We start from the raw sequence: 17,260 nt of genomic DNA, 5'->3' as shown, positions 1-17,260 counted from the left end.
AAGAAAGGGACCTTTAATGCAGAATTCATTCTCTTAATGAGCAATTAAATACGAAGATGGAACACACCATAGCGTCCTATTTAATCATTATGCTATAAATGTCTGTCACGCCCTGACCTTAGAGAGCCTTGTTTATTCTCTATTTGGTTAGGTCAGGGTGTGACTTTGGTGGGCAAATCTATGTTTCTATTTCTTTGTTGGCCTAGTATGATTCCCCATCAGAGGCAGCTGTCTATCGTTGTCTCTGATTGGGGATCATACTTAGGCAGCCCTTTTTCCCACCTTAGATTGTGGGATCTTGTTTGTGTGTAGTTGCTTTCTGCACTGCATGTTGACTTACGATCGTTTTTGTATTTTGTTGTTTTTCGGTGTCATTTTAATAAAAGTCAAATGTACAGCTACCACGCTGCACCTTGGTCCGACCATCCTTACAACGACGATTGTGACAATGTCACTATAATTCCCTATAAATGACTATACATTATAGGATCTCTATGTCCTTACTTCTCATGAATTCACTGCTTTGTTAATGTAGTACATAACCGGAGCAGAATGTGTCTCTTGATTTCTTTATCAATAGGACTGATCATAAATCAATCGATCAAATAGTATTTGAGCAGCGCTTTTTTCAAACTGACATGGCACAGAAGGTTAAAGAAAACCCTGGGACCTAAATCCATCCCCAAACCAAGTGTAGGGCGACAGTGGAAAAGAACAAAGACATCTTTGAAGAAAGGAAGAAGAGCCTTTCATTTGGACCAGAAGACATTGCTAGGCCATATTGTAGCACAATCTCATGATAAGACCCATGTTACAAGGCTGCAACAGAGAAAGAACAGGGTGATACACAGTGTGACTCCTGAACTTGTGAACTGAAACTCCTCTGCACCTAAACATGAACAAATGGTTCTCCTCCATGCATCTCTTCAGCGCTAGAAGATAGGAGCAGTCAGGCCATGTTTTCACTAGTGTGCTAGAGCCCCTTTGAAATCACACAGTTGATGATACACAGACTTACTTCACACACACACACACACACACACACACACAAACACAGACTCACAGACTTACATACAGTTCACACACACACACACACACAAACAAACACAGACTCACAGACTTACATACAGTTGACACCCACACACACACACACACACACACACACACACACACACAGACACAGACATATATACAGTTCACACGCACACAAACACACACACACACACACACACACACACATCCCCATCAATGTCTACCTCTTCACCAAAGGGAATCAGCAGGGTCTGATAATACAGGACGTGAAATAGTGGAGATGCATTAAAAAGCCGCTCATTTAAACCCTTTACCTCTCCTGTGTATGTATGGTATGTATGGTATGAAGATCTTCTACAATGATGGATGATCTGCATAGACTTCAAGGATATCTAGGCATATCAATGTATAAATGTGTAAGAACATACCTTATAAACTACAGTATATTAAAAATTCAAAACCCCTTTGTGGAGCATTTATGATGAACATGCGGATGCGAGAGGATTCACATGGGATAATATAAAGATGTATGAAATATGAATATGTATTAATGTACACATGAGTATTTCTGAAGTCTCCAGTGAAAATAGTAGAATTATCTGTCATGGCATCAGTTCTCTAATGGTAAAATGTCTGAATAATCACTCAATATTCCTGATATTTCATCATATGAATATCTCCTTAGTTGCAGTATGTGTTTCTCAAGACAGATTTAGGGCAGGCAGTTGTAGCATGGGGTGGGGGGGGTTACACACACAGTCATTTTTTATTCTAATAAATCACAAACAGCTGTAGTTTCCTCATCTCTCCTCTCTGTAATATTCTACATTACAGTTGATCAGTTAGAAATGCAGACGGCGTCTGGGGTTACGTTTCGTTTTGCTAGACTGTTGTTTACTTGGTATTTTACTGTACCTTCTAGCAGTAAAATGGCCATTTCATAACAGTGATCAAACTATAACTGCAGTACATGGTTTGGTTTGAAATACCCATCATTACATGTGGAACCACAACTGGTATTGTAAGTACCGCAAAGCATTGCAACACACAATTTATAATAACCACCAACGGAACAGTAACACACACACACATGTACACACACGTACACATGCAAGCACGCATAAACACACACACACACACACACACACACTGGAATAAAATGACGCAGTTAAACTTAACATGCAGCTGTATCAATTTCATTTCTATTTTGCAGTGTTTCCAAAATAATCCGGTATACCCAGCCTACTGTCAGCCAGCCCTGAACTGTTCTCAGTTACCACCCTGGGAAGCCAAGGAAACTGGGACTCAGCAACAGTCTTACACACAGCCAGACACACTCGCTCTCACACGCACACGCAGACGCAGACACACACACACACACACCCAGACACACTCGCTCTCACACGCACAAGCACACGCAGACACACACACACACACACACAGCCAGACACACTCGCTCTCACACGCACACGCACACGCACACACACACACACCCAGACACACTCGCTCTCACACGCACAAGCACACGCAGACACACACACACACACACACACACAGCCAGACACACTCGCTCTCACACGCACACGCACACGCAGACACACACACACACACACACACACAGCCAGACACACTCGCTCTCACACACACACGCACGCACGCACACACACACACACACACACAGCCAGACACACTCGCTCTCACACGCACACGCACACGCACACACACACACACACCCAGACACACTCGCTCTCACACGCACACGCACACGCAGACACACACACACACACACACACAGCCAGACACACTCGCTCTCACACGCACACGCACACGCAGACACACACACACACACAGCCAGACACACTCGTTCTCACACACACACACGCACACGCACGCACGCACACACACACACACACACACACACACACACACACAGCCAGACACACTCGCTCTCACACGCACACGCAGACACACACACACACACACCCAGACACACTCGCTCTTACACACACACGCACACGCACACACACACACACACACACACCCAGACACACTCGCTCTCACGTGCACACGCACACGCACACCCAGACACACTCGCTCTCACACGCACACGCAGACACACACACACACACACACCCAGACACACTCGCTCTCACACGCACACGCACACACACACGCACTAGACCTTCCATTCAGTAATGCCAGTAGTCTCCGCCTCCCCGCTTCCTCTTCATCGCTTCATTAGTCATTCTGAGGGGTGAAGGTTTACATCGCTGTGCTCTGGTAAGATTGACTTACTAAACAGTGTGTGTGAGAGAGAGAGAGAGAGAGAGAGAGAGAGAGAGAGAGAGAGAGAGAGAGAGAGAGAGAGAGAGAGAGAGAGAGAGAGAGAGTGTGTGTGTGTGTGTGTGTGTGTGTGTGATCTCCTACCTGTTATTGTGATGTTACTGTAGATGTTGGAGACCTGTTCCTTGAGGAGGACGAGCTGCATCTGAGCTGCCTTCTCTCTCTGCAGTTCCAGCATCATGACAGGGTGGTTGGCCAGCTTACAGCCCCTCTGTTTGTCCAGGGCAATGTCACTACGTACTATGTCTGAGGGTGGACACAGAGACCAGAAACGAGTCATTCTAGTTGAAATGTGTTTTTCGTGCTAATAAAGCTTGCTTGAATTTCATTATATTCATTATTTCAGTATAGGCCTATGCTTAAACATGGATATAGAAGATTTCAACTATATCTAAAGTATATTTAAACATCTCAAAACATTGTATAATCAAATTGGAAAAACAACACAAGAAATAAAGATGACAAATTAGTTTTAACATTTTTGTAAATTAATAATCAAATCCATAATGCCTAACTCACCATCTTCGTAGTTCTTTAGGTAGTAATCTGGGCCGGGGCCTCTGAATTTGGCAAGGTTCTTCAGGTTGTGGAAGTGGAGGAAGTCCGTTCTCTTTCCTCCGAACTTCAGATAGGCCGGGGACAGACCTCGGGCTAGGGTTACTAAACGCTTGGAACTACACATGGAGACAGAGGACTGATAAGAATATGTTCACAAATACATCTGCAATGTTGTTGTTATCAAAACAAATGGCATGAAAAACCCAACACGATTACAATGTATTTAAGATTATGCATATACACAACGTATAAATACAACTCTGAGAAGAGACGACTTTTACTTTGATGTTATTTTGAAAATAATTTCCGTAGTGGGTATATGTTCGTTGCACTATCCAGCACTAGCGACATACTCAACAGAGGCTGAGAACTACTTTCACTAGACAAACAGCTCACGTAATAAAACAATGACAGTTTTATTTACATCATATCGCTTGCTAGCCCTGTGCATTCAGATTCCGCAAAAGAAAGCTAGACATGCAGGCCATTTCATTTATCACGGGAGTACTTTAGAGTGGTTTTTAGATGTCACAGGGCAACATTTATTATGGTGCCCAGAAAGACACAACTTTCTTCCACACTCTCTGGAAAGTCCCTATCCATGAGCTTTACAGACTGGCCTTCCAAAACACATTTGACTATTCTTCCCACTTATATGTTTCTCTGAGAGTCAAGCGAGTGAACCCTACTCGTATTTACATAATGGCCTTATAAGTACGACATGAACGCTTTTCCATTATAACAGGACTATTATGACTCTCTCACCGTGCCGCTGTTAACCGTCTATCAATAATATATCTCTCGGCTCTAGAATAGAAATCGTGTAAAGGACTGGAAACTGGACACGGAATGAAAAACAGAAACGTTCTACTTTTCGACCGTAGCCACATTGTAATTTGTGCATATCATTAAAAGTGGACCACCAAAAAAAACAGTGGAGCAAATAAATCCCATGTAAGACATTTTCACATGCAGATTGCACTTGTTTTCTGTATTATTCAAGGAATGACATTCCATTGGCTTACTTTTTAAAATAACATTTGAAACGGGTCATTATTTGTTTGCAAAATCTAATTTGACCAAAAACATGGAGAAAATGAAAGTTTTATAGTTAGCGTATATTTATTATTTATGTCACATTCTTCTAAATTAAAGGAATATTTCCCATTAATTTAAATTACTGGAAATTGTACTGTAGCTTTAATGCAGTGTTCAATAATATTTAATGGGATTAGCATTTAGGCCTACCTTATTGTGTTGTTTTGTAAACAGAATATAGCCCGACACATTCCATGTTGCGATTTTAGCCGAATTCATGCAGACTTGATAAAGTGCAATTTTGATGATAATTGTAGACTATTGTAGTAGTTAAATCACCTAGCTTTGTATTTTAATAACTGCCTTTTTATGTCTCTAAAATCCACCGACCGAGCAAAACAAATTAATTTACGCCATGGATTCAGTTTGCTTGAGCGGTAAATTATCAGATATGACGATCACCAAAGTTTCCTCTAGGCCTGTTAATTCAAATATCGGTTCATATAAACGTCAACACTACATTTTAAGAAAGAAATCTGCGAGAAATGTTTTAGAAAAATGTGCATTGAAATAGTCAGTGAATACAGACAGAGGAAGATAGTGAAAAGTATGAACCAAAGTAAAGCAAAAACTTGCTGGAAGGCTTTAATTGTTTAATCACATGAGGGTGTTATTGATATTATGATTATTATGATTATGTTCATTATGCTGATCATTACCATTATTATTATTAAAATGATGCAGACTACATTTACTTGCTAAAGGTTGATACCATACAAATCAACCAGACAATACACAAACGTTGAATTGACAGCATCGACTGAAGTTGTAGCTCCATATGATTGAAAGCGTTCTTCTAGGAATAACAATTTTCATCTAGTTAACCCAGAATTCAATTTTTGCTAAAATCCTGACCCTAAAGTTTCCCACTGACTGATGAAAGTTCAATCTGGGAACGTTGCGCAATAGCTAAAGCTGATTGGAAGCTGAAACGGTTTACTTCCAGGGCACCACATTCTGTGGCTCCAATAATATCCGAGTAGCCAATTCCAACTGTTTTTCAGGATCACAAACATGTCGATATAGAGTAATACAAACTGATACTCAATTTCATTTCTAACGAATCATTCTTAAATCATATAGCTATGTTAAAATTTCATGACCTCGTTCTCTCCTCCCAGACAATAACAGTGGACCTTTCTTTGGAAATAAGAAACCTCTGTTTACGGAAAGTCTTTAGGGAGCCTCATATGCACCATGTAGACCTGCTACTCGCAATTTAAACTATCCTCCTCCATACCCAACCTTTTGCGATGCAGTCGTGAACTATATATATATATATATATATATATAGTATTATTCTACTTCTAATCCTATTATTAACACCACCAGGCTAATAAAGAGATGTTTATAAGTTACATACTGTGTACCCACTTGGCACAGACGTGAATTCAACGTATCTTCCACGTTTGTTCAACGTGATTTCATTTCAATGTCGTGGAAACAACGTTTATTTAACCAGTGTGTTCCCAGTGGGTCGGCTGATTCACGCATGCCACGGGAGAATGACGTCAAAAAGGTGTTAAAATGTGTCTAAACTGAAATGAGAAAATAGGCGACTATACTATACAAACAAATTGGTAACGTCTCGATAACACCGACTGTGTCCTTGTGCAAAATGGTACGCAGCTTCTTCTGGATATCTGTGCAACAGTAGTTCAACATTCACCTTCGGCTACCATTTCTGGCAAGCCGTCTTCGCATACAGTTTGATACATACGTTCGATAAATCCAACATATGCACCACACAGAACGCCCTGCAACTGCCTCTGCAACGAAATGCTGCAGTTCAAACGCAGCCTTCCATTGGAAATGAATGTACTTCTGATGTACCAAAAGGCGAAACACTGTCGGTGTGATCGAGACCTAAAGCTCGACGACGTTATTATGAAGTTAGGCCTGCTACAATCTCTAGCCCACTCCATATTTTTATATACCCCATATCGAATGTCACCTAAACAAAGGCCTGATGCACAAATCGACATCAACCAACTATCTGAAATGGTTTAACGATTCCCCAAAATCATAATATAGTAAGTAATACAACTGAATCCGATCATGCTCAACGGAGACCATTCAATCAAAAACAATGCATTTGATCCAAACATGAGAATAAGATGGTAAAGCCGATACAGCAGACAGAGTGATAAGGGAATCTACCTCAGGAAGTCCAACCACCCGTCCTTTATAATGGACGGATCCAACTGTAAAGAGAGGAAGTTGTCGTTGAGAACTTGTACTGGACTGCGGGTGTTGACATCCAGCAGAATCAGCGTCCTCTCCATTAACCCTGTTCTCTTCCCCTCACCGCCCGGTGCAGGTCTCCGGTAGGTCGACGAAGTGGAGATCACCGACTGCACCATCAGAGCAACGCATGCCAGCCACAGAGGGGAGCCTGGGAAGGGACATGTCTTCGGTTTGGGCATCTTCCTGGCTTGGTACCACGGATGGAACACTGTTTTTTAAATTAAGGCCGTGCTCTGAGATTTGAGGGAAAGTGAGAGAAGCTATAGTTAGTTATACCTTATAGTTCGAATGCACTCTCCTTTTCCTTTGAGGGAAGAGATATATCTGTCTTTCTTTCTGTCCGTCTCCCGCTGCGCCCCCCGCCCCTCCGTGTTTTTGAGATCTGGATAGGGTAGCGCACGCCCTGGGCCAGCCTTCCCGATAGAGAGGGCCATGAGCCGGAGAGGAAGCAGCACCGCCCCGCTCCAGGACTCAGCAGTGTTTTTTTCTCTAAGGTACTGTATGAAGGCTCATACTAACCTTGAGGTGTAGGGGAGAAAACAGTGATCAGGGGGGGGGGGGGGCTATTTATCAATATTCTAAGTGCGCAACAACAGACTATTTCTTGTTTGTATGACTTGTGAACTTGATGTGCCTGCTACAAAACATCAATGTTCATGTAAATTGAATTGTGTATAAAACAAATGTATAATGAAATCATAACATTCATATGAATGTAGGCCTATTTTAGATTTCAACGTTATTTTTATGGTTTCCCCATGAGGGACTTGGCTTATACGCAGAACGTCAGTAGAGGAAGAAACTAAATGGGAACACGACAAATAACGGTGCTTATCAAAACAAACTGGGAGAGAGGGGGACGCCTTATTTGGCCTACCGTGCAGGCCAAATGACCATTTCCTCGTTTTACCAGTCAAATATAGGCCTCATTCCTTCTTGTAAATGGCAACAATATATTTTAATGTTTTGTCACTCTCGGACAAAACAATACCAACACATCCTTATAACAAATGAAATGATTAAAAACAAACGTTATGAAACCCGTGTATTCAAAAGTCTTCTCTATAAATAGCCGACTTAGGCAAAAACTAGTGGACCATGGATCTTGGAAATAAGTGAGGATTTGGGTAAAAAAAAAAAAAATCGAATTAATCACGGAAATTACAATTGCAGGGCCACGTAGGGGCCTGATCATTTATATTTTCCAATTATCTGTGAATCACAAATCTCTTATGAAAGAAAGTTGAATGCCTAGGCCTTGTAAAACAAATACTATCCTAATAATTAAATATAGACGTATTGATGTTGTTAAACTTTTGAACGGAACGGTTTTTATACACTGTGATTGAAAGGTGAATTCCTTGGGGTCCGGTCCTAGATCAGTAAGGCCAACGGTCCTAGATCAGTAAGGCCAACGGTCCTAGATCAGTAAGGCCAACAAGACGAGGCAAGTTACTAGTTGGCTATGCGATAACATATGTTGTTGTGTTGGTTCTACGCACAAGTAGGCTGTGTAATGGCCAAATCTGTATTCAACTGTGTTTTATTACGATAGAGCAGCTTCGATCACCAGGCTAATGTTTTCTCATAGTTTGATCTGTGCTAATATGTTTACAGTTTAACCCGTGACTTCATCGCGCTTTACAGGCTTAACCAAGATCAACCCTGAGCTTTGGAGAACACAACCAAACTCAGCCGTACTTGGTGCGCTTCCAAAAACATATTTAAAACGAATTTAGAACTCTACAGCCTACAGATTTAACATACATATTACAAGGTTGTATAAAGTCTCTCTCCAGATGTTCTTTGATCAGAGGGCCTACACACAGCTTGGTCGCTGGTGGTTATCCCAACAACTTCGCCTCACCTCGGTCTGGCTCGTCTCAGCCTAATGGCTCTGGTCGTCTGAGGTCACTGATTGTAGGCTACTTCCGTGGAGAGAAAGTGCCTGATGCACTGTGATTTGGAAGACTAAGATATGGAAAGAACTTTGCGTAATCCCCTCTGTTAAAGTTAACAGGTTGTATTGTCTACTTAACCAACTTCATGTTGAACACACCAACATTAAGACATTCAAACAACTCTTAGAAATCTCGATATTAATTATTGAAAGTTCGTGAGGCCTGGTTCAACTCTATATGCTATTTAGCAGGCGCTTTTGACCAAAGAAATGCATAGTCACGCGTGCATACATTCATGTATAGGTGCCCCCGGAGATCGAACCCACTATATCCTAGCGTTGAAAGCGCCATGCTCTACAAACTGACCGAAAGAGAACCATAGAAAAACAAAGGTAATGTGGAGACAAACATCGAAGGGACATGTACGACAACGTCTTTAGCAGCTAGGGCAACGGAGAGCAACGAGCCAGTTGCTGTTCATCGATCATGGGTCAGCTTTATCAACTGTTCATAGGTATGTGGTCCAGGATCAGACACGCACCCCAGGGGTGCGTATAAGACCCTGTCCATCTATTCCAAATATGCACCTCTAACAACGGGGAGCAAACCTCTGCCTCCCTTTTAGCCTCTCCAAACATCTCTAACTCTATATATCAATATCTTCATATCGCAGTGGGATCTTCGCTTGATCCATCACTTTACCAGGATAAGGAATTAGTCGTTGATATGTCCCGCCACGGCTGTAGCGGTCATATGGCAACCGAACAGAATCCCTCTTCAGGTTATGGTCTTTCACTGCATATCTATGGCAGATATACTGTAGACGTCATTTGGAGCCTTTTGATGTGCGTTTTAAGATGTCGAAGACATATTGTGTAAAGTGTTTGGGATTGAGAGGTATACACAGCATGTGAATTTCATAAAGGTTAGATTTGTTTCCCCATTAGTTGTTATGAAAATGTTAAATAGAACACAAAGGGATTTATAACAAGTATTTAGTGCCCCACTCCCTGAACAATATGGAGACGGATAGGCTATGGTGAATGCAATTTGTAAAAAAAAAACCCACATTGTTCTGATACTCAAATAGATGGGATAAAGCCACAGACTGTAAGATTTCCAGAAATTACAACTAAATTAAATATAACATAAAGAGTACCTTACATTAAATAAGTAGCCTACAGCAAAACATGAAGGACCAATAAGGCTCGCTATAGGCCTAGCCTACTTCATTGTTTATGTTCTTGTCATATAATACTTGAATAACATTATAGAAACAAGTTGTTGCCTACGTGAAAATATTTTTGAACTACTTCAAACAATTGGAGTTCAATTGTGATAGCACATTATCAGAATTGAAGAACATTAAAGTTGTGTTTCTAAGATAGAAAAATCGTAGAAGATTGTTGTGCTAAAATCGATCTGCGGTGGGTGTGTTGCTACCTTCAGACAGACTTGCATTTCTTGACTTTATCGTGTTTCTCATCACTGCACGGAAAATTTGACGTGTCAAATTCGTTTCGACTTTCGAAAATAACGTAGGCCAACCAACACTATTCTTCTGCTTTTAACACTTGTCGAATGTTTTCTCACGTCACCTTTTTTCCTACTAACTTAAACTATTTACGCCAGTGGCATAAGACATCAAAAGTGTGTGTAGCCTATCGCTGACTTTGAGTAATTACTTTCGGAAGGTTTTGACAAAATAATGACTAAATGTTAAATATTATGACTTTAGGAAAACTATAACTTTTCGACTCCATTCAACAAAAAATAAACAAAAGTAAGCCCTGGCCTTGTATCCAAGGTGAAAAAATCTATACAAACTGTAAACAACACCACCATAGTCCTATACCCTAAGAATAACATACTAATAATTATGACAATAATAATAACAACAACAACAGCCCTAATAGCCCAATAATATTATATTATAAACGAAAAATAGTAATTTACATGGGGGAAAGTGCAACAGACAGTTAAACAACGAACACATCTCTCTACATGTAAAAGCCATTTCGTCTGTGAAGCAATTATAGCCTATATGAAAAGGTACATTGTTGAAATGTATGTAGCTTTAAGATTTGAACAGAATTTAAGAGATCAATAAGACCTTTACATTTTTGTGGTTATATGGCTTATTATTTCTTTAAAATTATTCATATCTGACTTCGATTATGCTTCCAAATGAAAATATATTTTGGAAAATAAAAGTGATTTTGGAGCATGGTAGCAGAGAGGGAGCGGGGGCAAAGGAGTGACAATAGGCTTTTTACGGACACACCACAAGCAGGATTTTAGACACACTGTCTCAAACAGGTGAGGAAAGGGTCACGGCACTGTTGACGCTCGCTCTTACGAATATTGACGAAGTGTGAGGACCTGAAGCGTGCTTTTGTGTGAAATCTGCTGGGTTAGGAGGAGAATAGCAGAGGCAGAGAGGTTGGCCTACCACTGGACGAAAGAGCAACCAAGGGCCGGCTCAGCAGGACACAACGTTTTGGAACAAGGAATATTGTCGTCTCTATGGTTTCTATTCATGGCATTTTTTGTATCACTGTTAATCAAATGAACATGGCCCAAGTCCCTGCGTGTTCTTATCTGTGTTTTGATTTATCATAGTATTAAACCAAATGAATGGCGTGCTTTGCTAAATCTGCCCACATTTCTCGTTGTATGGCTTACATTAGTTTAACATGTAGGCTATACTAAAATCTGAAAATATATTTTAAATGGACTTTGGCACCAGGCCTACAATTAAGAAAATGTCGTTTGCCTAAATCTGATTGGTTCCTGAAAAGTCTAAATAATATATAAAATAATAATTGTGGTTATAAATAATTAGAACATTAGAAATAAGGCCCAAAACATTGACCCATAACCTATTATTGGCTTTAAAATGCAACTATGCATTTAATACTATACTAATTAAATCACTTTAATGTCTATAACCTATAATGTGAAATGAAATGACATTACTCACATCAGGAGGCTAAATGAATAGCTCTACTTCAGTTGAAGAGCCCCTTCAGCGGAATTTGATTCCAGAGCTGGTGGAGAGTCTACACTGCCATCTCATGGAATACTCTATAATAGTTTCTAGAACAAATCGACTGACCCAATGTGATAATGATGCTGATGATGATAATTATGATTAGGATGATCATTATTCTGGTAATTATGATGAGGATGATTGTGATGGCAATGACTCGGATGATGAGGAGAATGCCGATTGTGAAAAAAATAGCCTTTATAGACAAACAGGGATACAAAGTGAACAAACGCACAGGTACGCACTAGCCTGGCTGACGCACGACCCACGTGACTACAGAGCATGCTGTGCCTCAGTCTGGTGTTAGCAAGACTATACATACAGCGGTGGAAAAAGTACTCAATTGTCATACTTTAGTAAAAGTAAACATACCTTAATAGAAAATCACTCAAGTAAAAGTAAAAGTCACCCAGTAAAATAATAATTGAGTAAAATTATCTGGTTTTAAATATACTTCAGTATATTGGAAAAAGTAGAAAAAAAAGTGGAAAAAGTACTCAACTTTAATACTTGAGAAAAAGTAAAAAGCACAAGTAAATGCTATACATCAAATTCCTTATATTAAGCAAACTAGAAAGCACCATTTACAGACAGGCAGGGTCGAACTCCAACACTCAGACATCATTTACTAACACAGTATTCGTGTTAAGTGAGTCTGCCAGAACAGAGGCAGTAGGGATGACAAACGTTATATTGACAGGTGCGTGAATTTGACCATGTTGTTGTCCTACCTGAGCATTCGAAATGTTACAGTACTTTTGGGTTTCAGGGGAAATGATTGGGAGTAAAAAGTACATCTATTTTTTAGGAATGTAGTGGAGTAAAAGTAAAAGTAGTCAAAAATATCAACAGTAAAGTAAAGTAAATAACCCCCCAAAAACGACACACACACACACACACACACACACACACACACACACACACACACACACACAGTAGAGTAGAGTAGAGTAGACTATTTGGTGTGTTTCTATGATTGTGGTCTCTGCACGGAGCGACAGACAGTCACCCTGGGAAGTAGCTCTGATGATGGGGCATTTCCTGTCTTCTATTTTTAGATTGTAATGGCACGCAAAATGACATTACGTCATTGTACTGCATGGGATTTTGTAAGGCCCACACATGCCCGATCTCTCTCTCTCGCTCGCTCGCTCTCTCTCTCTCTCTCTCTCTCTCTCTCTCTCTCTCTCTCTCTCTCTCTCTCTCTCTCTCTCTCTCTCTCTCTCTCTCTCACTCACGGCCAACCCTCTCTTCCCACTTTCCTCGGTGTGTGCCTGTCCAGCTGTTATGCTGATTCAAGCAGAGCCAGCGTAAAAACCGTGACCACGTGACCCAACCTCCGCCAATGTCCCTCTGTAGTTTATTCAGCATGATGGCTGCTGATGCTGCGGTAGCTTCCTCCTCACCTCATCGCATCTCACCTCATCCCTACCGCCAGCTGTCGTTTCACCTCTTCACCCTTATCATCCTCCTCTTCTTTCTCCCAGCCCAGGCGAAGGGATTGCTTGGCGTCCGCCCAGAGGACACTAAAGCCGGGGAGCTGTCAGTGCAGGACGGGCTGCTCCAGGCGACCGAGGGTACGCGCTTCATGCTGCGGGTTTACTACGCAGCATCCTCGGTTACACAGAGAGCCAACAACCACTCTGGGAGTAGGAGACCAGAAGCTGCCGCTGCCGCACCATGGATCGCCTTCATAGAAGAACCAGGTGGAGAGCGAAAGCGAGGAGAGGGGGAGAGACTGGTCAGTTTATTGAGTGTATTGACCATTTACCATTAAAGTTATGTATTAAATAGTTTTTATGAAATAACCTAAATATCGTGATAAAATATCAATTTGAATTTAGGTCCCTCCCAAACAGAACCCGTGCGTGGACGAGCATGCTCGGAGTTCTGACATCGAGCTCCTGGGTTCCTTCAGGTCTGCGTCCAGCCACAACTCTGTTCTAGGTCCGTTTATTTAGTCTATAGTTACGTTTTTATCGTTGTTCAATCTCAGATTACATTTAAAAAATAATAATAATCTTACATGTTATTGTGCGTTTTTCTTTTGTCTGATGATGACCTTCTTGGAATTTGATTCTGATTCTATAGTGGAGCTGCTCGCCAAAGACCTGCGCAAAGATGAGCGGATCAAATACTACTCCATGTGCGCGTTTGACGGGGTGAAGTGGGAGCATTTCAGCACCAGAGACTTCTGGCTAGCCGTGGTGGAGCGACCCCCGCATGCGGATGTGTGGCTCCAGTTGGGGGTGTCGTTGATGCTACTGGGGCTCTCTGCGCTCTGCAGCGGGCTGAACATCAGTATGCTAGCCATGGATCCCGTCGAGCTCCGCGTTCTCCAAAACAGCGGCACCGAGAAGGAACAAAAATACGCACACAAGATCGAATCCGTGCGTAAACATGGCAACTACATCCTATGTACTGTGGTACTGGGAAACGTGCTGACCAACACCTGTTTCGTGGTGTGGATGTGCCAGATTATAGGGATGACTCCCACCTCCCTTGCTACCTGCACTTTCGGGATATTCTTCATAGGAGAGATCCTGCCTCACTCTGTGGCGTCCAGACACAGCCTAGCCATCGCCTCCAAAACCATCTGGGCCACCCGGCTTCTAATGCTGGTCTCCTTCCCCATCTCCTACCCAATCTCCAAGCTCCTAGACATCATGCTTCACCAGGAGATCAGTAACTTCTACACCAGAGAGAAACTGGTGGCCATGCTGCGCGTCACAGACCCCTACCACGACCTGGTCAAAGAGGAACTCAACATCATCCAGGGCGCCCTGGAGTTACGCACCAAGACCGTAGAACAAGTTCACACCCCTCTGGCGGACTGTTATATGCTCTCTTCAGATGCTGTTCTAGACTTCTGTACTATGTCTGACGTCATGCAGAGCGGGTTCACCCGGATCCCGGTCTATGAGAACGACAGGTCCAACATCGTTGATATCCTGTTCGTCAAAGACCTGGCGTTTGTGGACCCGGATGACTGCACCCCGCTGAAGACCATCACCCAGTTCTACAAACACCCCATGCACTGTGTGTTCAGAGACACCAAACTGGATGTGATGCTGGAGGAGTTCAAGAGAGGTAATAGGACGGGCTATGGGCGGACGGGCCATCCGGGCATTTCAGACCGGCTAGGGGCAGACGGGCCATCTGGCATTTCAGACCGGGCTAGGGGCAAACGGGCCATCTGGCATTTCAGACCGGCTAGGGGCATACGGGCCATCTGGCATTTCAGACCGGGCTAGGTGCAGACGGGCCATCTGGCATTTCAGACCGGCTAGGGGCAGACGGGCCCTCTGGCATTTCAGACCGGCTAGGGGCAGACAGGCCATCTGGCATTTCAGACCGGCTAGGTGCAGACGGGCCATCTGGCATTTCAGACCGGCTAGGGGCAGACGGGCCCTCTGGCATTTCAGACCGGCTAGGGGCAGACAGGCCATCTGGCATTTCAGACCGGCTAGGTGCAGACGGGCCATCTGGCATTTCAGACCGGCTAGGGGCAGACGGGCCCTCTGGCATTTCAGACCGGGCTAGGGGCAGACGGGCCATCTGGCATTTCAGACCGGGCTAGGGGCGGACGGGCCATCTGGCATTTCAGACCGGGCTAGGGGCGGACGGGCCATCTGGCATTTCAGAACGGGCTAGGGGCAGACAGGCCATATGGCATTTCAGACCGGGCTAGGGGCGGACGGGCCATCTGGCATTTCAGAACGGGCTAGGGGCAGACAGGCCATATGGCATTTCAGACCGGGCTAGGGGCGGACGGGCCATCTGGCATTTCAAGTCGGGCTAGGGGCGGACGGGCCATCTGGCATTTCAGACCGGGCTAGGGGCGGACGGGCCACCTGGCATTTCAAGTCGGGCTAGGGGCGGACGGGCCATCTGGCATTTCAGACCGGCTAGGGGCAGACAGGCCATCTGGCATTTCAGACCGGCTAGGTGCAGACAGGTCATCTGGCATTTCAGACCGGCTAGGTGCAGACGGACCATCTGGCATTTCAGACCGGCTAGGTGCAGACGGGCCATCTGGCATTTCAGACCGGCTAGGGGCAGACAGGCCATCTGGCATTTCAGACCGGCTAGGTGCAGACGGGCCATCTGGCATTTCAAGTCGGGCTAGGGGCGGACGGGCCATCTGGCATTTCAGACCGGGCTAGGGGCGGACGGGCCATCTGGCATTTCAAGTCGGGCTAGGGGCGGACGGGCCATCTGGCATTTCAGGCTGGTCCATTTTTGGGCCAGTGGGAATGTCAATTTTTTTTTTGTGTGCAAAATTATCATTATCTGGATAATAATGGGGGTAAAACAAAAAATGGGCCGATGTGGGGGCCTCAAGGAAAACATTTTCTCCAAGACAGATTTCTGGTCCCAGTCCGCCCCTGGGCCAGGTAGATCCCACTCACACCTGAAATCAGTATACACTGTTGTAGAGAGAAAAAATGTAATGCAAAATCAGGTAAATATGTAGGAAATGTACCACCATTTTGTAAGAAAATACATACATGTTACCAATCAGAGCACTAATGAGCTCACCGTTTATAAATCACATGATTACTGCCATTCAGTCACCTCCACGCTGTATCACATGGTCTATGAGAAAAAACAATGATGTTGTTCAGCAGGTGCTGGCCGGTTTGACAGAAGTGATCTATAGATAAATGCAGTGTTCAAGTTAGCCTTTACCCGTTCCATTACAGCACTTCCCTCGTCCTGAAAAGCAGAGAATCCAGGGTGTATATAAATCCAGTTATGCTCTGGACAGTCAGTCATATAAGATGACAGGCTCAGCAGGTCCAAGTGGAGGTGATGGTATAGGCTGCTGTATGTCACAGAAAGTTATTATCCATATTCATAATCCATTAAACAACTTCCTTGAAGCTATAAAAATGTATAATAATTTAGGTGCAGTGCATGTTGTTTTACAAGGTCAGCCAGAGAAGAATGTCGCCCCTGGAGCAAATTAGGGTTAAGTGCCTTGCTGAAGGGCACATTGACAGATTTTTCACCTTGTCGGCTCGGG

The 17,260-nt window shown here is 43.3% G+C and overlaps 2 protein-coding genes across 5 annotated transcripts in view; one reads left to right on the top strand and one right to left on the bottom strand.

The window, feature by feature from the left end:
- LOC110499532 (heparanase 2) overlaps positions 1-7,457 on the bottom strand; it is a 229,610-nt gene extending 222,153 nt beyond the window's left edge. For both annotated transcript variants that reach the window (XR_016489499.1, XM_036956206.2), the window contains exons 1-3: positions 7,192-7,457; positions 3,895-4,049; positions 3,460-3,621 (exon numbers count right to left, since the gene is read on the bottom strand). Coding sequence is in view for 1 of the 2 variants with exons in the window: in XM_036956206.2 (XP_036812101.2) it covers positions 3,460-3,621; positions 3,895-4,049; positions 7,192-7,457 (583 nt within the window). In the remaining variant the exon portion in view is untranslated. The remainder of the gene's footprint in view (positions 1-3,459; positions 3,622-3,894; positions 4,050-7,191) is intronic.
- Positions 7,245-17,260, top strand: part of LOC110499345 (metal transporter CNNM4) — a 34,303-nt gene continuing 24,287 nt past the window's right edge. For 2 of the 3 annotated variants that reach the window (XM_036956204.2, XM_090213008.1), the window contains exons 1-3: positions 13,466-13,972; positions 14,076-14,178; positions 14,323-15,321. In XM_036956204.2, the coding sequence (XP_036812099.1) occupies positions 13,577-13,972; positions 14,076-14,178; positions 14,323-15,321 (1,498 nt within the window). In that variant the 5' untranslated portion in view covers positions 13,466-13,576. Of the gene's footprint in view, positions 7,773-13,465; positions 13,973-14,075; positions 14,179-14,322; positions 15,322-17,260 lie in introns of those variants that run through there. The other variant, XM_036956205.2, reaches the window with a different exon arrangement.

This window comes from Oncorhynchus mykiss, chromosome 20 (assembly GCF_057628025.1).
Source record: "Oncorhynchus mykiss isolate SJ-2025 chromosome 20, ASM5762802v1, whole genome shotgun sequence".
Classification (NCBI taxonomy): Eukaryota; Metazoa; Chordata; class Actinopteri; order Salmoniformes; family Salmonidae; genus Oncorhynchus; species Oncorhynchus mykiss.
Note: the sequence above shows the minus strand (reverse complement) of the source record. Positions and strands in the feature narration are given on the sequence as shown.